We start from the raw sequence: 21,342 nt of genomic DNA on the forward strand, positions 1-21,342 counted from the left end.
CTATGTGTTATACCCTGTCTCCAAAGGCTTAGGCCTGGGGAGGGCGTTGTAAGCTGGAGTCAGGTCTTTTGCAGAGGCAATGTACTTGGGTATGACAGTATAGGAGTTGAACACTAGGCCCCCCTGAACAGTTTACTCTTATGCAGTCTTTGACTGAGATGACCTCTAGAAGTCTTGGTGGGTTGGTAAATGGCACCTCCTTCACTTCCATGTGGTGTTTTACATTGCCTCCAGGGTCCTGAAGCCAATGCTACCAGCTGGCCTCCCAGGAGAAACATTGTCACTCACCTTCTGCAATTGCAGGTGCTCCTGTGCACTGAGGGTGGAAGGAGTATCAGGTCTACTTGAGACAACCATCAGCTTTTTCCAGTCCTTGGTTTTATTGACTCCTAGGGGCTGCCAGAGCTATAAATAGATGTTCTTGAGCTAAAAATAACCTTGCTAGAGGCAGACTATACTGCTAGCTTTCAGCTTCTTTGAGGGCTCTTGAGGATGCAGAATTCAAGATCCTCTGGAAGAGGGGTTAGCCACATCCTTTTCCCCTCCTCTCCTGATTCTTCCTCTTCCATCTCCTGGCCTACACACACACACGCGCGCACACACACACACACACACACACACACACACAAACACATCTACCTATTCATATGAGTGGCCAATGTCACTGTCTGCCTGAAAGCAAAAAAAAAAAAAAGTGTCTGGAATAGGATGGCCAATCTGGAGAATGTCAAATTAGCCGGGGGCAGAGACAAGAATAAAAATCCTCCAAGAAGCCCACTTAGAAATTCCCACATGGTATCCAGGGTAGTCCATATTGAGTATTCCACACAGAGACAGTTAGGATGAGAACTAAATGTTGAGGTGGCCCAGAAAAGCCACATCTGGAAGTCTGTAATATAAAATGGTACATGTATGCCCATGGCCACATAACTTGTAATAACATATGGGAGATAAGCCTGGACACTGTCCAGTCTGCACTGGTGTATGGGTCATCTGTCCAGAGGGAAAGGAGCCCTGTGTCTAGAGATAAGAATGGGGTCACATCAGACACTATGGTATGCTTTTGCTTAGTGTCTTTTGTTGTTGTTGTTGTTGTTACAAAAACAAACTTTAAAAAAATGAAGGTTATAGAAACTGGGCCAACACCCAACTTTGCTTCCATTTCCACCTGTCCAAAGATCTGCAGTGGGGATGAGAATGAGCAAGGGGAAAGGAGCAGAAGAGGAGTTCATGGTCCCGGTGGGGGTAAGGGGAAAGATGACTGTTGAGACACTCATGACCTAAGGTCTGGGCCTTACTCCCTTTCACATTCCAGAAGTGATGGGGGAAAGGAATGAGGCAGAGGGGCTAATAGTCACGGCAAGAGCACTTCCTCTGGGGCATCAGAAACAGTGGGCTACATCAGGGATCATTTAGTAGATGTACCAGGTTGTCTCAAAAAAAAAAAAAAATAGAATCCATCATGAATCTATGTGTCATCCTTGCACAAAAGTCATGCTGATCTTCTCTGTACTATTGCAGTTTTAGTATGTGTGCTGCAGAAGCCAGCACCTCTGGTATCTTTTTGGTCCTTGTGCTGCATAAAAGAATATATGTAAACCCTGTGTCTGCTGGAAAGGCAGTGGTGAGGTGTGTGTATGTGCAAAGACAAGTCTGCAGGAATGAGCTGTGTTACAGTAGGATTGTGTAGTGATGGGAGTTGACAAGTGAACTGAGCTCTTGTGTATGTGTGAACTTGTGTATGCAGAGTACACGTGCATGTGTACAGAGGCCAGAGGTCAACAACCTCAGGTGTCATTCCTCAGAAGCTGTCTATGGTGGTTTGAATATGCTTAGCCTAGAAAGTAGCACTATTAGGTGTGGCCTTGTTGGAGTAGGTGTGGCCTTGTTGGAGTAAGTGTGGCCTTGTTGGAGTAGGTGTGGCCTTGCTGGAGGAAATGTGTCACTGTGGGAGTGGGCTTTGAGACCCTCCTTCTAGCTGCCTATGAGACAGTTTTTCCTGGCTGCAGTTAGATCAAGATGTAGAACTCTCGGTTCCTCCAGCATCATGTCTGCCTGCACACTGCCATGCTTCCTACCATGATGATAATGGACTGTCTTTTCACAGCAATGAAAACCCAACTAAAACACCATCGAACTTGTTTTGAAACCCATACAAGTTGGCCTGGGGCATCAAGTAGGCTAGGTTGCCTGGCCATAAAGCATCAAGACCCTGCCACTGAGATACCTGGCCACCATACCTGGGTTCTGGTTATCCAACTCAAGTACTCATACTTGCCCAGCAAATACTGACTGAAGCATCTCCCCAGCCTGCAAACTGATATTTAAAGTTATCTAGTTTTCAGTTATTTTAATAATAGATAAGAAAAAATGGGTATTTTACATCCTAGGGGTGCACATAAGATCCTGTGCCCCTCCTCTATATCTGGTCTACCAGAAATAAGCCTCAGATTCTTCCCTCTGCCCACTTAGTAAGTAGACTTTGCAGCCACAACCTACCAGGCCCTTGTCTCTGGAAGCCTCCAGACTGCCCCCAACCCCAGTGCCCAACCTCTCCGACCACCAGCCCTAAGAACGAGTCAGCAGAGGCCTGGGGAAAACATCCGTCTCATGATTTATTACAACACATTGTTTCAAATACAAAAGGAGGGACAGGAAAGTGCGGCCTCATGGGGCAAGGTCCCAAGGGGGAAGCTGGCACCCTGGTCCTCAGGGACCGGAAGCCTTGGGCAAAGGACCTCTCCTGTACTGGACAACAGGAGGAGGCCAGGTGCATTCTGGGCCATTCCAGTGCCGGCAGTGACCAAGTAGGAGGGGTGGGAGAGCAAGAGAGAACTCTATACCCTCCACACCTTGGACAGTGGGTGAAAAGCCACCAGGGAAAGCCTGTGCTCCACCTCCCCCAACACAAAGGAGGGGGGAGCTGAGACCTCCTCCACCTTGTCTGCTCACTTTGTGGAGACCAGGGTCATGCGTGAGAACAAAGACAGACTGAGGCTACTAGGCCCCGTGTGTCCAGGATAGAAGTCATATCTCCATCAAGAGAGGGGAGGGACCAGACCCAAGGGGGAGCTTTAGGGTCCAACTGGTGGCCCCATACCACTGTCTCCTGGACAGCAGTAGAGTGGGGGCATGGAGGGGAAGCCAGTGCATCCTCCATACCCAGGGTCACCTCAGAAATCCAATGACAGGAGGCAAATTTACATAATAATAATTATAATAATAATTAACCAATAATAATAAATACTTAAACCTCTAATCCATAGATTGCAAATACAACAATAGCTTATTTTCTCAGGGATCAGGATGGGTGGGATCAAGAGAACTGGGACAGGACTTTTGCTTAAGAAGGAGGGTGACAGGAACATAGGGAACAGGTCAAAAGAAGACAGAAGGACACAGCAAGAGAGGTGGGGTAGAAAGGCCACCCTAGGTCTTCTCCAAGACTCTGTCCTGCCCCAGCTACCTGTTAACAAGCCCCTGACTTCTTCCTCAAAGGACAGACCCACTCCAAGACTTGAAGACATCTGAGGGCAAGAACCCCTATTCTGCCTCAAAACTTTGGGTCCCCAATAGTCCAAGAGGATATTCAGCAAGGGTGGCTGGCACTTTTCTCCTTGTCCTTCTCGTAGATTGGCTCTGAGCCTAAAAAAGCCACCTTGGGTGGAGGCTAGCATATTGTCTTGAAGACACTGGTAAAGTACTCTGCCTGGGAGGGAGCACACAGAGGGACTCTCTCCTGAGAAGCCCTTGTGGGGATGGAGCAGTCATGGAGGACTTCCCCAGCATCTGTACTTAGGTGGGGTCTTTTGGAGACAGTTCTCCTAAAGCTGAGGATTTCTGCTTCCTGGAAGCCTAAGGGCTTGGTAGGTGCTCTACTTCCACCTGCTTCAGGGGTCCCTCAGCCTGCAAGTGCAGTAGAATCCCAGGTCCTACCTGTGGCAGGAAGAGCCCAGAATGAGAGCTTAAATCTACCCCCATTCTTACCGGGCCTAGAGCTCCCCTCTGACCAGCAGAGATGGCCCCTGCCAGCCCCAGCTAGCTTAGCTCCTCCTGCTGGCATTGGACACTGCCCCAGTACATTCCCGGGGGAATCTACTGGGCATGGGGCATCTGCAATGAAAATCGAGACAAGACACTTCCTCTGAATGGCCTCCTGGGCCCTTCTAAGAAACTGGGCCTCACTCTCACAGGAGTGAGGTTCTCCATCCTTGCCTTTGGAGCTTACCTCATCTGGCTTTCAGGAACCCCCTTGTCCAAGTCTCCCTGAAAACTCTGGTCCACTGGGCCTACTGTCCACCAACACCTGCCAGGTAACCGCCCTGGGGTGAAGAGCAGAGAAAGTATCCCTGTGCCACTAAGACGTGGCAATTTGAGGTGTGGGGACACTGCTGGTGGGCCTTCTGCAGGGACACTAGGGTTTTCCCCTCCCCTTACCTATGGCTTTGCTGCAGAGCCCAAGACAGGAGAGACAGGAGAGACAGGAGACACAGGAGAGACAGGGAGAGGAGGAAAAGGAAAGGGGAGGGGTCTGCGGCTCAGTTTGTGGCAAGTAAGGGTTTGGGTTTTTTGTTTTTTTGTTTTTGTTTTTTTTTCATTTTCCCCCTTTTTCTTATGTAAAAAGTGCAGGAAAGCTGGGCAGCTCTTTGAAAGGTCAGTAATGTTTCCAGAGGGGAAGGGCAAGGAGGGGCCCAGGCCTGTCAACCCAGCTTGGAATTGAAGGTGGCCTCATATTGCTTAGAAACCTGTTTCAGTTTAAATACCAGACAGTAAAAACAGAGCTTTAGGGCCGCCCCGCACAGTTGCCAGATCACTAGCTTAAATAAATAAAAAAATCGAAATATTTACTTCTTGATAAAAATTGCAGTAAAACCATTTACCTTTTCTGTGTGTTTTATACATAATATATATTTATACCTGGCCTGGCTGGAGCAAGGGCACAAGGACTCCTGAAGGGTCACGATACTTCGATGACCTCCACACTGCCAGAGAAGCTGGTTTGCTTGCCCAGGGCTGCCAGCTCCTCGCCACGTGCCCGCCCCTCCACCATGCCCTCTTCGAACTCCATCTGGCAGCTGCGCCTCTTGAACTGTGAATCTGCAGCAGGCTCCTCGGGCCAGCCGGTCCGCACATCCCGCCGCCGCAGGTCGCTGCTGCTGCTACTGCTGCTGCCGCCACCGCCGCCACCTCCGCTGCTGCTGCTGCTCCCGGGTCCAGGTGCGCCTGCGTTCGCCCGGCCAAAGGCGGAGAACACAGCGCCTGGACCCTGCGCGCCCTCGGGGCTGAAGCACCAGGGTCCGTCGGGCGACGGTGTGCCTGGAGAGTCCAGTGGGGGCGCCCAGACCCCGGGGCCAGCCGGCTGGCCAGGGCCAGGCAGCCCGGGCGCCGACAGGGCCGAGAGGCCGTGCCGCGGAGTCTGCCGGGCCGTGTCTCCAAAGTTCAGGCCCAGGCCGTGCGCGGGGGAGCGGGCAGGAGAACTGGCCGGGGGACGTCGCCGGCGAGGTCGTGGGCGACACTCTGGAACGGAGTCCGGGCTGTCCGGGCTGGGCGAGGGCAGGCCCAGCGTGCCCCCAGACGGGCTGTCCAGCTTGCAGAGCTTCGGGGCTTCTCCGGGGTCGGGTGGGCCGGGAAAGTCGGGCCTCCTGCTGGGCGCATAGGCCGACTTGATGTCCAGGGAGAAGGAGCGCTTGAGGCGGTTGGTGTCCTGGAGGCGGTCAGAGGAGAGGTGTAGGCCACGAAGGCCCTGCTGCAGTGCGCTGGTAGCTGGAGCTGTGCTGGGGATCAGAGCATCCCCTCCAGCACTCGGGCTGCCCTCCTTGGCTGCGGTGGCTGCCTCGCTCCCGGTGGCAGCGCTCTCTGAGGTAGATGGTGGCAGCCGGGGCAGTGGGATGCCTGCTGCCGGGCCCATGAGGGGCTCAGGGGTCCCCAAGTGAGGTCCATCACTCTGCAGGGCAGCCAGCAGCTTCAGACTCCTCTCATACTCCAGCAACTGGCCCAGGAAGTTGAAATTGGGCGAGATGGAGGGACGCCGATCCTTCACAAACCTAAACAAGTAAGAGGCATTTCTGTCAGAACAGGCTTGTCCCTGATTTCCCCTCTGTTCAGCACTCAGGGCAAACCTTTAAGTACCCAAGCTCTGTGTCAGGCTCATGCTTTCCCTCCCCGCCAGAATAGTAATTTGTACAATCCACGTGGGTGGAGAGAGGAAAGAGGGGGAAATGCTGTTAGCCATTGGTTGTGGTGTTCTAGGTCCCTGGGGCCCAGGAGAATACCTGTATGCATCGTCAGAAGACATGCCCATGGTTTTCATGATGTACGCGATGGCGATGGTGGCAGAGCGAGAGATGCCAGCCAGACAGTGAACAATGACTTGGCAGCTGGACAGCTTGGCTTTATCTGGGGGCAGGTGGATGGTGGGGGATCAGGTGAGGGCTGAGATTGCACTGTTCCTCCCTACTCAAGGTAGTCCCCAACCCTCCCCATGGCAGACAGTGCTGGTGACTTCTCAGAGCTGGGTGGCCCTCCCAGTCCTCCCCTCCACCTCTGTCTAGTCTTCCTCTAGCCAGCTCTTCCACCCTATAGAGACACACACGCCCTCCCTTGCTCTCACCAATAAACTCAATGGACTTGTCCAGCCAGGGCAGCAGCTTTTCACAGTAGTTGTCGTTGATGGGGATACGCATGAAACGGCTCTCACAGATGAAGTCCGGTTTAGGGCAGGAGTTGCTGGCATTGAGGACATAGCTTATTCCGTTTTGGGTCATCAGATCCTGGAGGGATAGGAAGATGGGTCAGAATAGGGTAGCAGAGAAAAGCAAAGACCCCCAGTGGAAGAAGAACAAACTCCCCTCCTCCCTCCTCCTTTCCCCACCCCCACCCCAGAATAGAAGGACTCTAAAGTGTTGTGATGCCCCTGAGCCTCAGATTTTTTTCAAGTTCTTGCCATGTGGAAAAAGACTGGGTCCAGAAACCCTTTCTCATCTCAACCTTGGAGCCCACAGGATGGGTACAGGAAGGATGGCTTCTGCAAGCCACACCCACAGCCAGCATTGGGCTCCCAGGAATTTTATGGTTGCCTGGGCGGTGCCTTCATCCTTTTCCCTCCTCACCATTTTTAAAACACGGGATTCTTTCAGAGCTGGCCAGGGGCCCAGTGACAGAAGCAGTTTGGCATGCAGGCTTCCAGCCCCACCACAGAAGAGACTGGGAGCCTGCCTTTCCATTAGCCTTGCTGTGTTCCTGCCTGAGCCATGCTGTAGGTCAGTGGGTGGGAAGGCTCTGGTCCTCCTGTGCTCCCAGCTCAGACTCATTTTATCTTCCTCTCAGACCACCCTAGGACCTAAATCCTGAGTCACCCACCCCCTCCTCCCATTCAGTGACCCCCTGTGTACTCACCTTGTTCAAGACATCTTTCTGAGAACCCAGGTAGAGGTGAGGCAGGATTCGGGTCAGGCCAACACTGGGCACAGGCAGGCAGGGCTGAGAGAGGCTCATGGATGGTAGGGTGGCAGGTTTGCCCTCACAGAGGCCAGGAAAGCAGGAGGAAAAGGTGGCAAAGCCTCCTGTGGGAGGAGACACAGAAGGCTCTTCAGGAGGCTGGCCAGCTGGGGCAGGAGATTTCCTCTGAGCTTAGCCACACCCTGCAGACCCCAAGCACAGTCTGCTTCTGGCCTAGCACCTGGACTCCTGCTGGCAGGCTACTTGCTCTTCTCTGCAGCACTGGGGGTGTGCTGCTGCCCATTTAGAGCAGGCACCTACGCCCACATTCCTCCTCAAGCTAATTAGGGACTGGCTCAGGGGCACTGCTTTGATGCCCATAAATGTGGGGTCAAGGTGGCCTGTCAGCATGGCACATGGGAGCCAGGCAGAAGATGGCTTAGACCTCACCAGGGGTCTCTTATTCCCCAGGTATGATGTGGTAAGTCCTTCTTCAGCCCCTGGCCTGGGGCCAGGCTGGCATTTAGCCTCTTTCCTTGCTGATGCAATCCTTCCCTGACTCCAGCTGGCTGGAAGCCACAGGCCCGGGCTCCAGTGCCAGGTCTGGGAGGAAAGGGCTTCTGAGGTGGGGCCTCTTTGGGCATGACATCATCCACTGGAATTGCCATTGCCCACAGGGCATTTGTGGTTTGGTCATGGCTCCAGTCTACCCAGCAGATGACAGAGAAGCAGAGTAGAGTCTGCACACAGGGCACACACAGCCTGCTCATTGTCATTGTCTAGATACATCCAAGACCTGGACTCTGGGCTGGGGAAAGAAACCTTCCACCAGTTTGGGACACCCAAGGTGGCTCCTCTGGTATGTCTGACTCAGTGACCATAGGCAAGGCATGCCTCTGGCCTCAGTTTCCTTATTTTCCTGCCACACAGCATTGTTAAGAGGCTCAAAGAAAACAATTGTAAAGATATGATAATAACCCAGCCACATCTAGCCTGACTGGGGTTCATCCAGAAAGTGCTCAGCATCTCAGTGGTGGACACAGCTCTCAGCATGGTGAGGTGAGTTCAGTAGAATGGAACTTTCTATATTCCACAATGACAAGCTCTGACAAGCAAGTGGCTTCAGTTTCTAGTCTCAATCATACACACTCCCCCCGCCCCAAACACACACTGCTTTTTCCCTGGCTTGGAGAGAAGCAGGTACAAAGGACCCAGGGATTTGGGGGGCTATCCAAGGCTATGCGGTGGGTGAAAATGGGGATACCAAGGTTGAATGAGTGAGCCTTGGTTAGTTGTTAAGTGTCTTTGAGGCCTAGGAAATACTCTGGCCATCCCTGAAGCTCATTCTCCTATAGAACATTCTCATACACTACCCCTATCCACTGTGTCTGGGAGGCAAGAGACCATGCCCTTATTGTGATGTTTACAAGGAAGCATATACAGAAACATGCATTTGTTTGTGCAATGGACTTGGTACAGCTCAGGTTACTGATCACCAGGCTGGCTCTGTTCTCATTACAGCCACCTACCCACAAGGGTCTGGGGCATGTCAGCATCTCCAAGCCTGTTGGTTGGACTGCAGCGACTGTCTCACAGCTGTGACATCACTGGCCCACATTTCAGAGTGACAGTACAACCCATAGGCTGCACTAACTCCTGGCTAAATGTATGCCTGCCTTCTGTTTAAAAAGCTAAAGCCCCCCTTTCCTCCCCTTTTCTATAGTAATGCATACTGTGATTGTTACTGTTGTCAACTTGACAGAATCTAAAACCACTTGTCTATGGGGGATTATCTTGAGTATGTTAATTGATATGGAAAGACCCACCCTAATTGTGGACAGAAACATTCCCTGGGCAGGGCATCCTGGGCAGTACAAAATGCAGACACTGAGTTCAGCAGCATCCCACCCACATGCACTCTTCTGTTCCTGATTGTGGATGTGATGTGATCAGCTACTTCAGGCTCCTGCCATCTTAACTGCCCCACCATGGTGTCTGTGAGCCAGATAAATCCTCCCTCCTGGAAGTTGCTTTTGACTAGGCATTTGATCACAGCAGCAGAAATGTAGCCAAAGCATACTGACATCTAGCTTAAAGCTCTCTACCTAGCACCCCCCCCCCTTTATTATATTAAAGGCAGGTTTATTGGGAAGCTGCTCTCAGGCAAATTTACTGACCCCATGGATTGAGGTCAGGGAAGTCGTCGTGGGGAAGGGGATTGGGAAGGAGAAAGAAAAAGGAGCGACATCACCGTGGGGGCATTGCTTGAGTTCCCTCTCCTGATTCCCTTCACTGGCCATCCCCATCTCCTTGAGTTTCCTGTGGGCACCAGCCAGAGGGTGATATATAAAGGCCTTGCCTCTGATGTATTTGGCTAGGAGGCCAAGGAGCTCTGTGTGCACTGTGAAAACATCCCCGGCCCCTGATCTACTTCTGACTGCGCACTAGCTCAGCAGGAGCTGGCCAATGTGGTATCATTTTGAGCCTGTCTCGCACTGCATTGACCAGGAGGACTCTCTAGCTCAGTATTTGGACAAAGGAGGACAAGGACTCATAGTTGACGGGGCAGATAACTAGAACTGCAGGGAGATAACTAGAGCACAACCAGGTCCAAATGAACCCTCTGGGAGGATCCCAGCCCAGGGCAGTCTCCACTTGTCCTTGCCCCTTGCCTCTTATCCTTTACCCCTAAGAGACAGGCACTGTCAGGTTTGGGGTTGTCCTGCTAGGGCCAGGAAGGGTGCAGTTTTGGAGCCCTTTGTATTTTCAGAAGAACCTTGTTCTTCTATTGATGACTAGGGTGGTGAGTTGGGCGCTGGAGGGGTTCCTATAGGCTTAGTGGGCTTATGAAAAGGCCCAAACTCCTCTTTCTTCCAAACTAAGCCTGGAGGCTGGAGCTAGGGTACAGCTATGTGGTTTCTGGTTCCAAGAATTTACACATGCACAATGTCATGAGTCCTACTCAGACAGGCTCAGCATCTGTACAAATATCAGAGGTCAGGTGCATGCACATATGTATGTGGCTGACACCAGAGGCTCAGGGCACATAGACATGCAGATATGCTTGGATCATACTGGCCCAGAGTGTGGTGGGACATAACTCATATCCAAATGTATACAAAGACACTGGCCATACCCATGATTCTGTCTCCAAACTACCTCAGAGTACCTCAGACTGGATTCATCTCCCTAGCATTTACCTAGCAGTTTAACTAAAGCAGCCTAGGCCCTCCCAGGTTGGGCTTGATGCCATGGTACTCATGGGATTCTGGTGCCATTGAACTGGACTGACCACCCACTCACTTATTCCACTCCATATGCAGTGGGTGTGGAGGACATTCCATCAGCTACAGGCTATGCATGGCCTACCAGCATGGGCAGAGGGCAACAGCAAAGGCCCCGGATTCCAGCTATCTGAGCAGGCATCCTAGAACAAGCCCACTCGAGCAGCTATTCAGGAATCTAGGCTGCCTCCCTCCCAGGGAGGTAGAGTCTACAAAAGCCCTTTCAGCCATGGCCTGAGGGTGAGTGTGCCTAAGCACATGGTAGCGAGTGGGAACATGAACCATGAGTCAGTGTGTGTGTGTGTGTGTGTGTGTGTGTGTGTCTGTCTGTCTGTCTGTCTGTCTGCCTGCCTGCCTGCCTGCCTGAGTAGGGCTTGGAGGCCAGCTGGCCAGGCTGCTTTTGGAGCACAGGTAGCCCAGAGAGATACTTGCTGGTCCATTGGGTAGCGGCCATGATGGAGTAGGCTGTTGTGACATAATCTGTGGCCAGCTGACACCTTCTCTGGATAAAGTCCCTGCTGTATTACCAGTTCTGGGATAGACAGAGGTAAAGCCTTTACTTCCTCTCCTTGACACATAGATAGTTTGTTGCCTGGGGACCCGGCCCCCTCTCTACCAAAACTTGGCTTGGAGAACTCCTGCTTGTCCACCTCTCCTGCTGTTGCCAGTAGAAGTGAGTTTTGAGACGTCCAGAGGTACTGGGAATCCCTCTGCCATCCCAATAGTGGCGGGACAATACTTTTCTTCTTAGACTCCTAGTCCTAGCCAAGTACATGGGGAGGGGTTCTTGGAAGAGAAGGTATCCCACAGCCCTGGCCCATCCCTGGAGTTCACCTGTGAGGATGGCCACGCTGTCGAAGCAGCCGTCCAGCTTGCTGAGCAGGATGGACAGGAAGCTGTCTGCTGCCAGCACGCTGGCATCTCGTGTGCTCTGGTCATACACCACCACATCCTGTGGTTCTGTGGCATCCACCTGGGGACCATAAGGGCAGAAGTTAGGCTGCTTGGAAGAACAAGAGGACAGGAGAGACAGAGGTCTGCTGTCATCCTCCCTCCCACTTCATCTGCTAGGTGCACAGGTATGTGCACACTTGGAGGGGCAGAAAAACCCATGGCTCCACTAACAGGCTTCGCACAAGTGAGGGACTAGGGGTCGGGTGACTTGAGTTGCCCTTCACTGGCAAAAGCGCCAGAACCAGAAGTGTTAAGGAGGCATAGAGGAGTCTAATGAGGCCTCAGAGAGCACACACACATAGCCTGAGCTGGCTCCTAGGTTTCCTGGTAGGCCAGTACCTTTCTTCTTATTTACTCTCCCCCAGCTCCTAATGGAGAAACTGAGGTTGCAGTAGGATCCCCTTCCCAAATACCACCAGGTCAGGAGGTGAAGCTGGAAGCTGGGGTTCCTCCTGCCCTTTTCTCCCATTGTAGTGGCCTAAGGGCCAGATGTTGAGGGGCTTTTGCTCAAACAGACTGATGTCCCCGCCTCCCAAGCACACTCAGTCTTTAAGCCAGCTGAGCTGTCAACCCCAGGCTGGATGATGTCATCAGCAGCCAATAGAATTGCACTCTGGCTGGAGTCCTCGCTGGGGGTGATTAATCACTGGATTCCCTTCATTGGCACCACAGGGAGCTGGTTCTGGCCTTGGAGTGGGGGACTCCCGACAAGCGGCATCCCACCTGGGTTTTCTCACATCATAGCTTGGGAGTCAGGCAGTTCGAAACTGAAATCTTTCTAAAGCCCCTAGTCTGTTGGTATGCCCCCTCTAACCCAAAAGAGGTAGATGAAGGTTTGGTAATTGGTAGCCTGTCTCAGGCCACAAATGCTCCGCAATAGGCTTAGTCCCTCCCCAGCTGCTGCAATGGATAGTCCCTGGGAAGAAATCTGTCCCTCCATGAAACGATTATCCTTGCTGGGGGGCACAGAGAACATTCTGGGTCACTGAAGACTCCAAGAGGTGGGAAGAGAAAATGGGGAGATAGTGAAATGGTCTGCCTACTATAATCCCCTTAGTCTTCTCCTCCTGGCCTCACCACAGTCAGGGTGGCCAGACCCAGCTGTCCTTGTCCTCAGCATGCACCACCCGCTGCATCTACCCCGGTCTACCCTCCTTGCAACCCCATTTCCCTTATCCATTCAGGACTCTTCCCTCTGAATCTGCCTTGTATATGGGGAGACAAAGGGACTCCCCAGGATTTCTAGAGGAAGGCCTCACTAGGGGGGACTACCCTACAGCACTCCCAGCTGTGACCCCAAAGAACCCAGTTTGGAGCAGAGAAGGATAAATGCCTGATCAGAGGACTCTTGGCACCAGGCCTAGGAGCTCCCCTGTCTCTTTTAGAGGTGACATATACATGCTTTCTCAGGACTAGTCAGCCCTAGAGATGTATGCAAGGGTGGGACACAGGTACCTGGCTTCGAGTAGCAGGCTGGATAAGCTCAGCAATGGTCACTTTTCCCTGCTGAAGACGCCGCTTCACCAGCTTTGAACAGCAGATATTCACAGAGCTCAGCACGTGGCAGCTGTTATACTCCACGAAGGATCGACTGTCGATGACCAAGGGGCCCCCAGGTCCTCCACGCAGCAGGCTGGCCAGTTTCTTTGCATCCATCACCTTCCTCGGGAGACGATCCCCAGCCATGGTGGGGTGGTAGGCAGTGGGGAGAGTGACCCCTGAAGTGAGGAGGGCGTGGCCTTGCAGCGTTCTAGGTACCCTAGTGCATGGTGCCAGACCTGAGGGAAAGGTGAATGGTCAGCAGATAGTGGGATCTGGGTAGCTACAGCTGGCTTCCAGGCAGACCCTGTGTTTGGTACCTAGCATGTCCTTTGAGCCCTGCCTCCTGAATGGATGAACCTGACCCAGTGAGGTGAGTACACAGAAGAGACCTTGACCACCCTCGGCTCTGCCTGGGTTCTATTATAAGGCAGAGGACAAATGAGGACCCAAAAGTGGGGTCCTTATTATGGGCTCTGGGGTATAGCTATACCTGTATTTTCCTCAACCTCTGTCCTGTTGATCTCTGCATTTTTGTCTTCTCAGGACCCTAGAGTACAAAGTTTGACTGTTCTTTTCCCAGGCAGGGGCTCTCAAACCTCTCTCCCTTACTTGGCACAGTGCTGCATGGCCAATTCCCAAAATCCATCTCCAGAAAAGGTTCTCTAAGCTCGTAATCTTGATGTTAGTAGATAGAAGAGCAGGACCAGCAGGACTGCCCACCCTGCCCCCACTTCTGCTCATGGGCTCCTAGAAACTGAAGGCCAGGTACTAGGGAGCTCCTGTTTTACTGTTCCTGATGGATGCCTTAGGCTGAGGTTGGTGTACTCCACCCATTGTACAAGGGATAGAGTTTGTCAGCCCTAGAATGAAGGTTGTGGTACCTAGGATGCTTGGGGCTGCTGGACCTTCTGTATGGTCCCAGAAGCTCTTGAACTGAAGAATATGTGGAGGGACTGGAAATGGCTAGCATCAGGGGACCTAGAAGCCCTGTTCTTTGGGTTTGATGACTCTCATCTGTCAGGTGCTGTCTCCCTTGGAGCTCCCAGGACAAATGCAGTGTCAGGACAATGAGGCTTGAGGCAGAGGAAGGTAAAATAGGGCAGGTACAATATCCCCCTCATCTATCCTTACAAATGTGGTGAGGTAGGAAGGAACTCAGCTCTCTAGACACTCACTTGAGCCCCTTCCTGTCCTGGCCCATCCCCACTCCTCTACTGCAGTCATGTGGGCACCAACATGGTGCTACCATGCTGGTACAAGACCACAGCTTCCAGTGCACAGTCACTGGGGGGCTTTGGGTGCTAATTCCTGACATCTATGTGTGTCTCAGGCCTTTCTGCAAGCCCTCCACTGGGGAGTCAGGCCTGGGTCAGTCACACTGAGGAATCTCAATAGCGCTAGACTACCTGTGCAAGGGGCCTTCTATGTGCTGAAAACATTCTGACTTCATGCTTATCTTAGACGTTCAGGGACATTTCCCTGACTTCTAACTCGAATATTGCATGAGGGAACAACAGGCTAGCGGTTAGGCCACAGGAAGGAGTGGGCTTTCCTACTAGCAGAGCTGGACAATGGGACTAAAAGTTCAGGCCTCGGAGAGGGTCACAGTGCAGGATGCTGGGGTACAGAAGGGCGTTTTCTGAGTCTGAGACCTGTCACCGAGCAGTGTCCACCTCCTCCCAGGTGAGCAAGATGGGTTAACTGCATCAAGGGAAGCTTGATACCAGTATAGGGAGCTAGAAGGTGCAGCCCCACCCTCTCTGCAGCAGCCCTTGAACTACCTGGTGGGAAGTTTTGCTACAGTTGCCCCATCTGAAGATTCTCATCACAACCCCACAAGGAGCTGCAGCTGAGGATGGCAGGGAAGGGAGATCCAGAGGAAAGGGCAGAGGAGAGCAGGTTGGTTGCAAGTGGAAATGGGGGCAGCTAGACTCAGGCCTGATACCTGTCCCTTCCTCTATCTCTGAGGAAACCCTGAGAACTGGAGCTGGGCTCTATTAACCGGTACAGTATTGTTATTTGCAGCGGAGGGGGACTCATTAGCAAGTTAGCACCTCCGATGTTGCCATGGCAACAGCAGAGGTGCCAGGCAACGGCTGCTCCTACTGCAGCAGCCAGGAAGCAAGCTGCTCTGCAGATTAGGCAGGTCTCCCTCCTCTATGCTCCCACTCCTCCATGGCAGGTGCCCAGTCGCTCTGGCCTATAACTCAAAGACAGCAATGAAGCCCCTTACTTTAACCCTGCCCTACTTGGCCCTAATTCCCAGGACCCAGTCCTCACTGGCCATCTGTATACTGCGCTGCAAAGATTTGGATGAGCCCCCTCGCATAAGAAATTTTGCACTATGCTGGTCTTCAGTAGCACATCCTAACAGCACCTCTTTGTACATAACAGCACCACTCCTGGCTTCCTCAGTGTTGAGCGCCAGGCCTAGACCTGGATAGAATTCACTGGGGCTTGAAATAGATATGTAGGGTTAGTTTCGAGAAGGTCAGCAGGGCACAGACAGACCGTGCAAAATCTTAGCAAAGCATGTATTCTCAAGCACTCCCTGACCAGTCCTTCCCAGGGAGAATAGCTAACAGCCCGTTCTTCGGGAGGCTTGAATGGGGTTGAGGGTGGTCAAGACCCTTTATGCAGAAGCTGAAGGCCTTCATCAAAGTGTTTTGAGCCAGGAGACAAGCATTCCTAAATTCAAAGTCAAGAGGAAGCCTTTCCCAGGCCACACCCCTCAGGGAGGTCCCAGACAGCCCCCTTTGCTGGAGGCCAGGCCCACAGCTCAGCCCTTGTGGCACTGTTCTCTGGGCACAGGAACACTCCCCTTTGTACATTGGCAGATGCATGCCTTAATGACAATCAATCTTGTCCATGAGTGCAATTACACATGTGTCCATCTTCACACACATAAGACATTACTGTCTCCTGGAGAGCAAGACTGAAATATACGGTTGCACAGACATCCTTGCCTTCTGCATACCAAAGCCCCTGGTGCTCACATACTAAGTGCCAGTCCATTACCCTGGGGTTCCTACACAACATGTTCTGGTCCCTGAGTCCTTATATGACCAATAAAAGCCGGAGTCCTGGGTGGCATCCTCACTAATCTACTCCTGCTCAGTGCCTAGTGAGAAGAAGCTCCCTACTTCTAGAAATGGCTGCCAGGACCATTAGCCACTGTAAGACTGGGTCCTTTCTCACAATGGTCTGACCTGGGCATCCCTGCTCACAGTCAGGTGAGCTCTCAGGAAAGAGCCAGAAGTTGGGGGCTCAAGAAGCTGAGATGCCAGCTCACTGTCACACTGGGCACTTCTGAAGACTGGCAGAGACTATCTCCTAGAGGGAGGGGCTCAAATGTTCCTGCATGGCAACTGAGCCCTTGGCTTCTCTGGCCAAGCTACCCTGCACCCTTGCTCCTGGAGAGGGAACAGAAACATTGTCTCAGTCAGGCAAATGGCCAGGCCAAAAAGAGGCTGTGGAGACCAGAGGGAGCTGTGGTCCTGAGAGGTCCAGTCAGGTTCTTTGACTCACACATTTCTTAGGACCACTGCATAACTATCTCTCTTGTGGGTTCAGCCTCTGTCCCTGCTTCCTCTGTGAGCTGCATATCCGACTCTATCAACCCAAGAAGAAAGATGTTGGCAGGAGTCCTATACACATTGACTTGAAGCATCTTTTTGCATCTGTATTCAGTGCTAAGTCCCCAGAGGCACCCTCATGTCTCCCCAAGGGCACAGGGCAGGAGGGAAAAAGAACCTGCCCAGCAACTCTCCTGAGGTCCCTAAGCTGACTGCAGCAGTCAGACATAAAGATGAACCTACAGCTCCTGGTCACATGACCTGCTCATCTGTAGCAGGTGCCTGTTAACCAAGAAGTGAATGCACGGGACTCTAACCTCCCAGGGAAGAGCCTGGCACTGTAAGCTACCCTCACCCACCCAGCTACCCTAGGTGCAAGCAAATGTGAGGGTGGGTCTACAGTTCACTGGATTTCCATTCTGAATTCATGCATACAGTGAAAGAAGCCGTGCCCCTGACCTGAAGCACCCCCACCCCCACCCCATGCTGCACAACAGAGCATTGCAGATGCCACACTGGTCCCCCACCCCCATCACTGCACCATCAAGGCCCCCAATCTCTCTGCTGCAGAGGCAGCACACCCTGTCAACAAGGAATCAGAGACAAATTTATTCCAAGAGGTCTGATCTAATGGGAGCTGAGCCTGTTCTTGCTCCTCCACTTGCAAGGTTTGGCACACGGGTACCAGTGGCATCTGACTGGCCGCTCCCTCCCAAGGTAGGCAGATAGGCCAGGGAGACAGGCTGCAGGAGGCAGCCGTGCCGGCCCCTCCCCCAGCATCGCGCCTACTGCCTCTGCGTCTGGTAAGGTTGTTCTTTATCCGCAGAGGCGAGTGGAGCACCATGAAGTAGGGGTAACGGGACAGCCATGCAAGCCAAAGAGTGGGGGCTCGAAATAAGGAGCCTACCGCGGGCCGGAGCCGACCCTTCAGCGTCAGAGGTTTCGCATCCCCCTGCCCGCTGCAGCCGCGGGCGACCTTCTCCAAATCTGGCTGCCAGCGGGGCCGCCTCGCAAGGACTCTCACCGGTCTGTGCTGGATCTCAGCCCTCCCCCGCGAATCCCTAGGTCTCTTATGTATGTCCCTCCAGATAAGAAGGAATATGCAGAGAAAGACAGCTCACTGCGGGCGCGGATCTGCAGCGCGCACTGCTCGCGGGGCAGTCATCTATTCCTCCGTGCCCTAAAGAGCTTCTTTCAGGGCGCACACCGGGAGAAACCTCCGCACGACCCCGGCCCACACCCGGCTTAGGACTCGACCGGTGTCAGCGCCTGGCTCACCTGGCTCTCGCTTGCCCTGGGGTTGCCCCCGACGCCGGTGCCGCGCTCAGGGCGTCCGCTCCGTTCTGCCACCCATGGGCCCGTCGGGGGCCCGCGTAGCCGGGGCAAGGGCCGGAGAGGCGCGCGGGGCGCGTCGCCGCCGCCGCCGTCGTCGTCTCCGCCACCGCGGGGAGCGCTCGCTCGGGACAGAGCGCGCGTACTGCGGTCGGGCACGCGCGCTCACGGCGCGCATCCCAGCCCGCGACTTGGCGGGCGCGGCCGGCGGCTCCGGCCCGGCTCAGCGTCCGGCGTCCGGCGTCCGGCGTCCGGGTGGGGCGGGGGTCCGCGGAGCCGGCTCGGCCACCGGGGGAGCCGCGAGTGACAGGCCCGGGGCGGAGGGCGGGGCTGCCGGTGGGGATGAGGTCATGCAGAGCGAAAAAGCCCCTGACGTCACCTGCAGCCAATCAGAGTAAGCCGCTCCGGGGCAGGTGACGTCAGCGGAGCGGGTGCTGGGTGCGGAGCCCTGGCGGCGGCCGTGGGTCTCTCTCTGCCACCGCCCTCCGTCCCCCGCTCCCCAAGCTTCTTGGACATCGATTCTTAAAGGGGCCATGCACGCCGCGGCTCCCCACCTCCAGGAAGCCTTCCCAGCCCAGGGTTCCCGGTATCCCCAAGAACCCTCAACCTCGCGGCACTCTAACCCGCGCCTACTGTCCCAGTATGCAAGGGTCCTCCTCCCTAGGCCCTCCTGGACTGGACCTGTCGCGGGTTTCTCTCCTTCCCTTAGTCTTTGTTCGCGTGAGGACGCCCTGCCAGAACGCGCCTCCCCTGCCCCAGTGCGGCCCGGGGACACGGACAGCCGCGCCCGCAAAGGGCCTTACCTGCGGCTTCCACGTCTGTCCTCTCCACGACCCCTGGAGCTGGGAATCCAGCTCTCCGCTTTGCACGAGAAGCTCCTAGGTGATGTGGTTTGCCTCAGGTCACTCATCTCGGGAACTCGGGGGAGGGGGGCGGGGTTCCAGACCCATCGGTGTGCTCCCCAGAGCGGCGCTGTGCCCCCCTACCTATGACATCCAGCTCTTGACGCTTCCAATGAAAAGCTGCCTAGAAACAGACCTCTACTCCCACCCTGACGTCTCCCCTGCCCGCTGGGGACTGTCGGCCCCATCCCACTGTGCGAACACAACCACGTGAGCACTCAGAACAAAACATGGGTAATTACAACTAGGGCAGAAATACACAGGGGTCAGGCACATCTAAGGGGAAGGGGAGTCTTGTGCCAAAGTGGTCCACTTGCAAACATAAGCCATGGTTCCCTTAGGTTTTCCCCTCCTTGGGAACACACTATACAACCCAGGTTGGCAGAAAACTCTTTATTGTATCCCAGGCCGGTCTCAGCCTTCTGAGTGCTGAGATTATAAGCATCCACCATGATACCAGACCACCTCAGACACTTCAAAAAAGTGACTCTGACGAGGCTGCTGGGTGGACAGTAAGGTGACCAGATAACATGGATAACATGAGTATTGTGTGTGTGTGTGTGTGTGTGTGTGTGTGTGCGCTCTCGCATGTGGGGTGGAGTGTCCTGAACTTCCCTCGAAGTACAGATGGCTGGTTGAAGGAAGGGTCACAGAAAGTGAAGCAGGCACAAAAGAACACTCCTATGCTACTGTAGGTTACAGGAAGAATACTACAGACCACAGTAAGTGCTGGGCAAGACTCTGCAGGGACCTTCTCCTTTACCCTACTGTATCCTGCTTGGCTTGGTTCATTATAAGTGTTTAGAAACTTGCAGAAATCTCTCTTTGTAGCCCAAGGGGAGTCTGGGAGTCTAGCCTGGGATTAATGCAGGTTGGAGGGAAGAAGTGTCTCTGGCTCAGAAATAGCACAAAATAAACAAACAACTTGGGAGTGCTGCCAGGAAGGAAGCATGGGTAGCCCCAGGGATGTTTAGGGTTGGCTCTGGGTTCAGATCTTTGTCTCCCTGACTCAGGCTGGACCCTGAACAGAGGCATCCTGCTGAAGGTAGCCCTTGAGGCTGAAGATGGCCAGCTCTACTGGATGCTTACTTACTCAGGTCAATGTCGGGATGGCTGATGTGCTGGCTTCCTGCCCAGTCTGAGCCCAAGAAATGGGGAGTTTGGGGTCTGGGAAGGGGAAGTAACGTAAGCTGAGACCTGAACAGGTTCAGGCAACAGGGTCAGGTAGGATTCTGGAGGAGGTAGCAGCAGCCCTGAAAGAGTTTGGGGCCTGAAGGAGTGGAGGCTGACAAAGGAGTTGTCGTGCGTGTGTGTGTGTGTGTGTGTGTGTGTGTGTGTGTGTGTGTGTGTGTGAGAGAGAGAGAGAGAGAGAGAGAGAGAGAGAGAGAGAGAGAGAGAGAGAATGCTTTGCTTTTCACTCTACCAGGCTCAAGAGGAGCCCAATGGGGACCCCTAAGAGGGTATCCAGGTGAGGAAGAATGTGGCAGGGTATGGTCTGATACTCTGGGAATGCCCAATTAGATCTTGGTTATGCTGGGTGGCAGATTCTTGTCAGGTTCAAGCAGCAGGGTACAGGTGACCTGGAGGTCCTTCCGGAAACCCCAGGTAGATGGGCTTACCCAGTAACCTGTCCCCACACTTTTGAGACTGGAACACAATATTGTATACGATATAATCCAGTTGCAAAAACAAAACCTCAAAGTATTTCAAGTAACCTTATGGGTTTGTGTCAGGACATACTTATGGTTATACACATATGATTTGTGGCTAGACAAGCTAGACTCTACTATACAGATGATACTAGATATGGGTCATTCCAGCACTATCTACTTTACAGACCTGTGCCTTCTCAATGGGTGCTGGGCTCTCCCCATCTCCTTCATTTTGTTCCCTCATACCCCAAGGAGTGAGGCAGTCTGGAGAGTGGATGAGAAGGATCTGGGGCTGACAAAGCAGTCTCAGGGTGCTGGTTTCTTTGGAGCTGAATCCAGTCAGCGGCATCTGTGCCAAGGGAGGACAAGATCCAACCTCTGGCAGTCTTTCTGCACCACATCGGCCCCAGACCTGAGAACGCCTTTTGGGGGTCTTTTGTGTTGACAGAACCCTACAAGTGCTAGAGGCTTGTGGAGACGGAGGCGGTATCAGCTGCTGCGGAGTGCGGAGTGCGGAGCCTAGATGTTCACTCAGGTCTAGCAGGTGCCGAGAGCTTGGGTCTATCTGCTCTGTCCACACGCGCCCTCTGCCGCTCACAACAGTATGCTGCACGGGCTGGCCGCCTGAGGTACAGCTAGGAGGTCACCCCAGAGGCTGGCAAAG

At 53.6% G+C, this 21,342-nt stretch overlaps 1 protein-coding gene and 1 non-coding gene across 3 annotated transcripts; both read right to left on the reverse strand.

The window, feature by feature from the left end:
- Nucleotides 1-1,444: 1,444 nt before the first annotated feature.
- On the reverse strand, nucleotides 1,445-1,551 carry LOC117699402 (U6 spliceosomal RNA). The gene has a single exon (XR_004605173.1). It is a non-coding gene; the product is annotated as a U6 spliceosomal RNA (small nuclear RNA).
- A 3,051-nt stretch (nucleotides 1,552-4,602) lies between these two features.
- Nucleotides 4,603-18,241, reverse strand: Dusp8 (dual specificity phosphatase 8). Of its 2 annotated transcripts, none has more exons than XM_034510376.2 (7): nucleotides 18,071-18,241; nucleotides 13,131-13,453; nucleotides 11,556-11,694; nucleotides 7,396-7,562; nucleotides 6,611-6,770; nucleotides 6,273-6,396; nucleotides 4,603-6,044 (listed from the first exon to the last, which is right to left on the reverse strand). In XM_034510376.2, the coding sequence occupies exons 2-7, from the start codon at nucleotides 13,359-13,361 to the stop codon at nucleotides 4,958-4,960; spliced, it is 1,908 nt and encodes a 635-aa protein (XP_034366267.1). In that variant the 5' UTR covers nucleotides 13,362-13,453; nucleotides 18,071-18,241; the 3' UTR covers nucleotides 4,603-4,957. The 2 variants fall into 2 exon arrangements, with proteins under 2 accessions (XP_034366267.1, XP_076769836.1); XM_076913721.1 differs by lacking the exon at nucleotides 18,071-18,241 and adding an exon at nucleotides 17,700-17,723 and having other exon boundaries at nucleotides 4,815-6,044.
- Between the last annotated feature and the right edge of the window lie 3,101 nt (nucleotides 18,242-21,342).

The sequence above is a fragment of the Arvicanthis niloticus genome, chromosome 1, assembly GCF_011762505.2.
Source record: "Arvicanthis niloticus isolate mArvNil1 chromosome 1, mArvNil1.pat.X, whole genome shotgun sequence".
Taxonomy (NCBI): Eukaryota; Metazoa; Chordata; class Mammalia; order Rodentia; family Muridae; genus Arvicanthis; species Arvicanthis niloticus.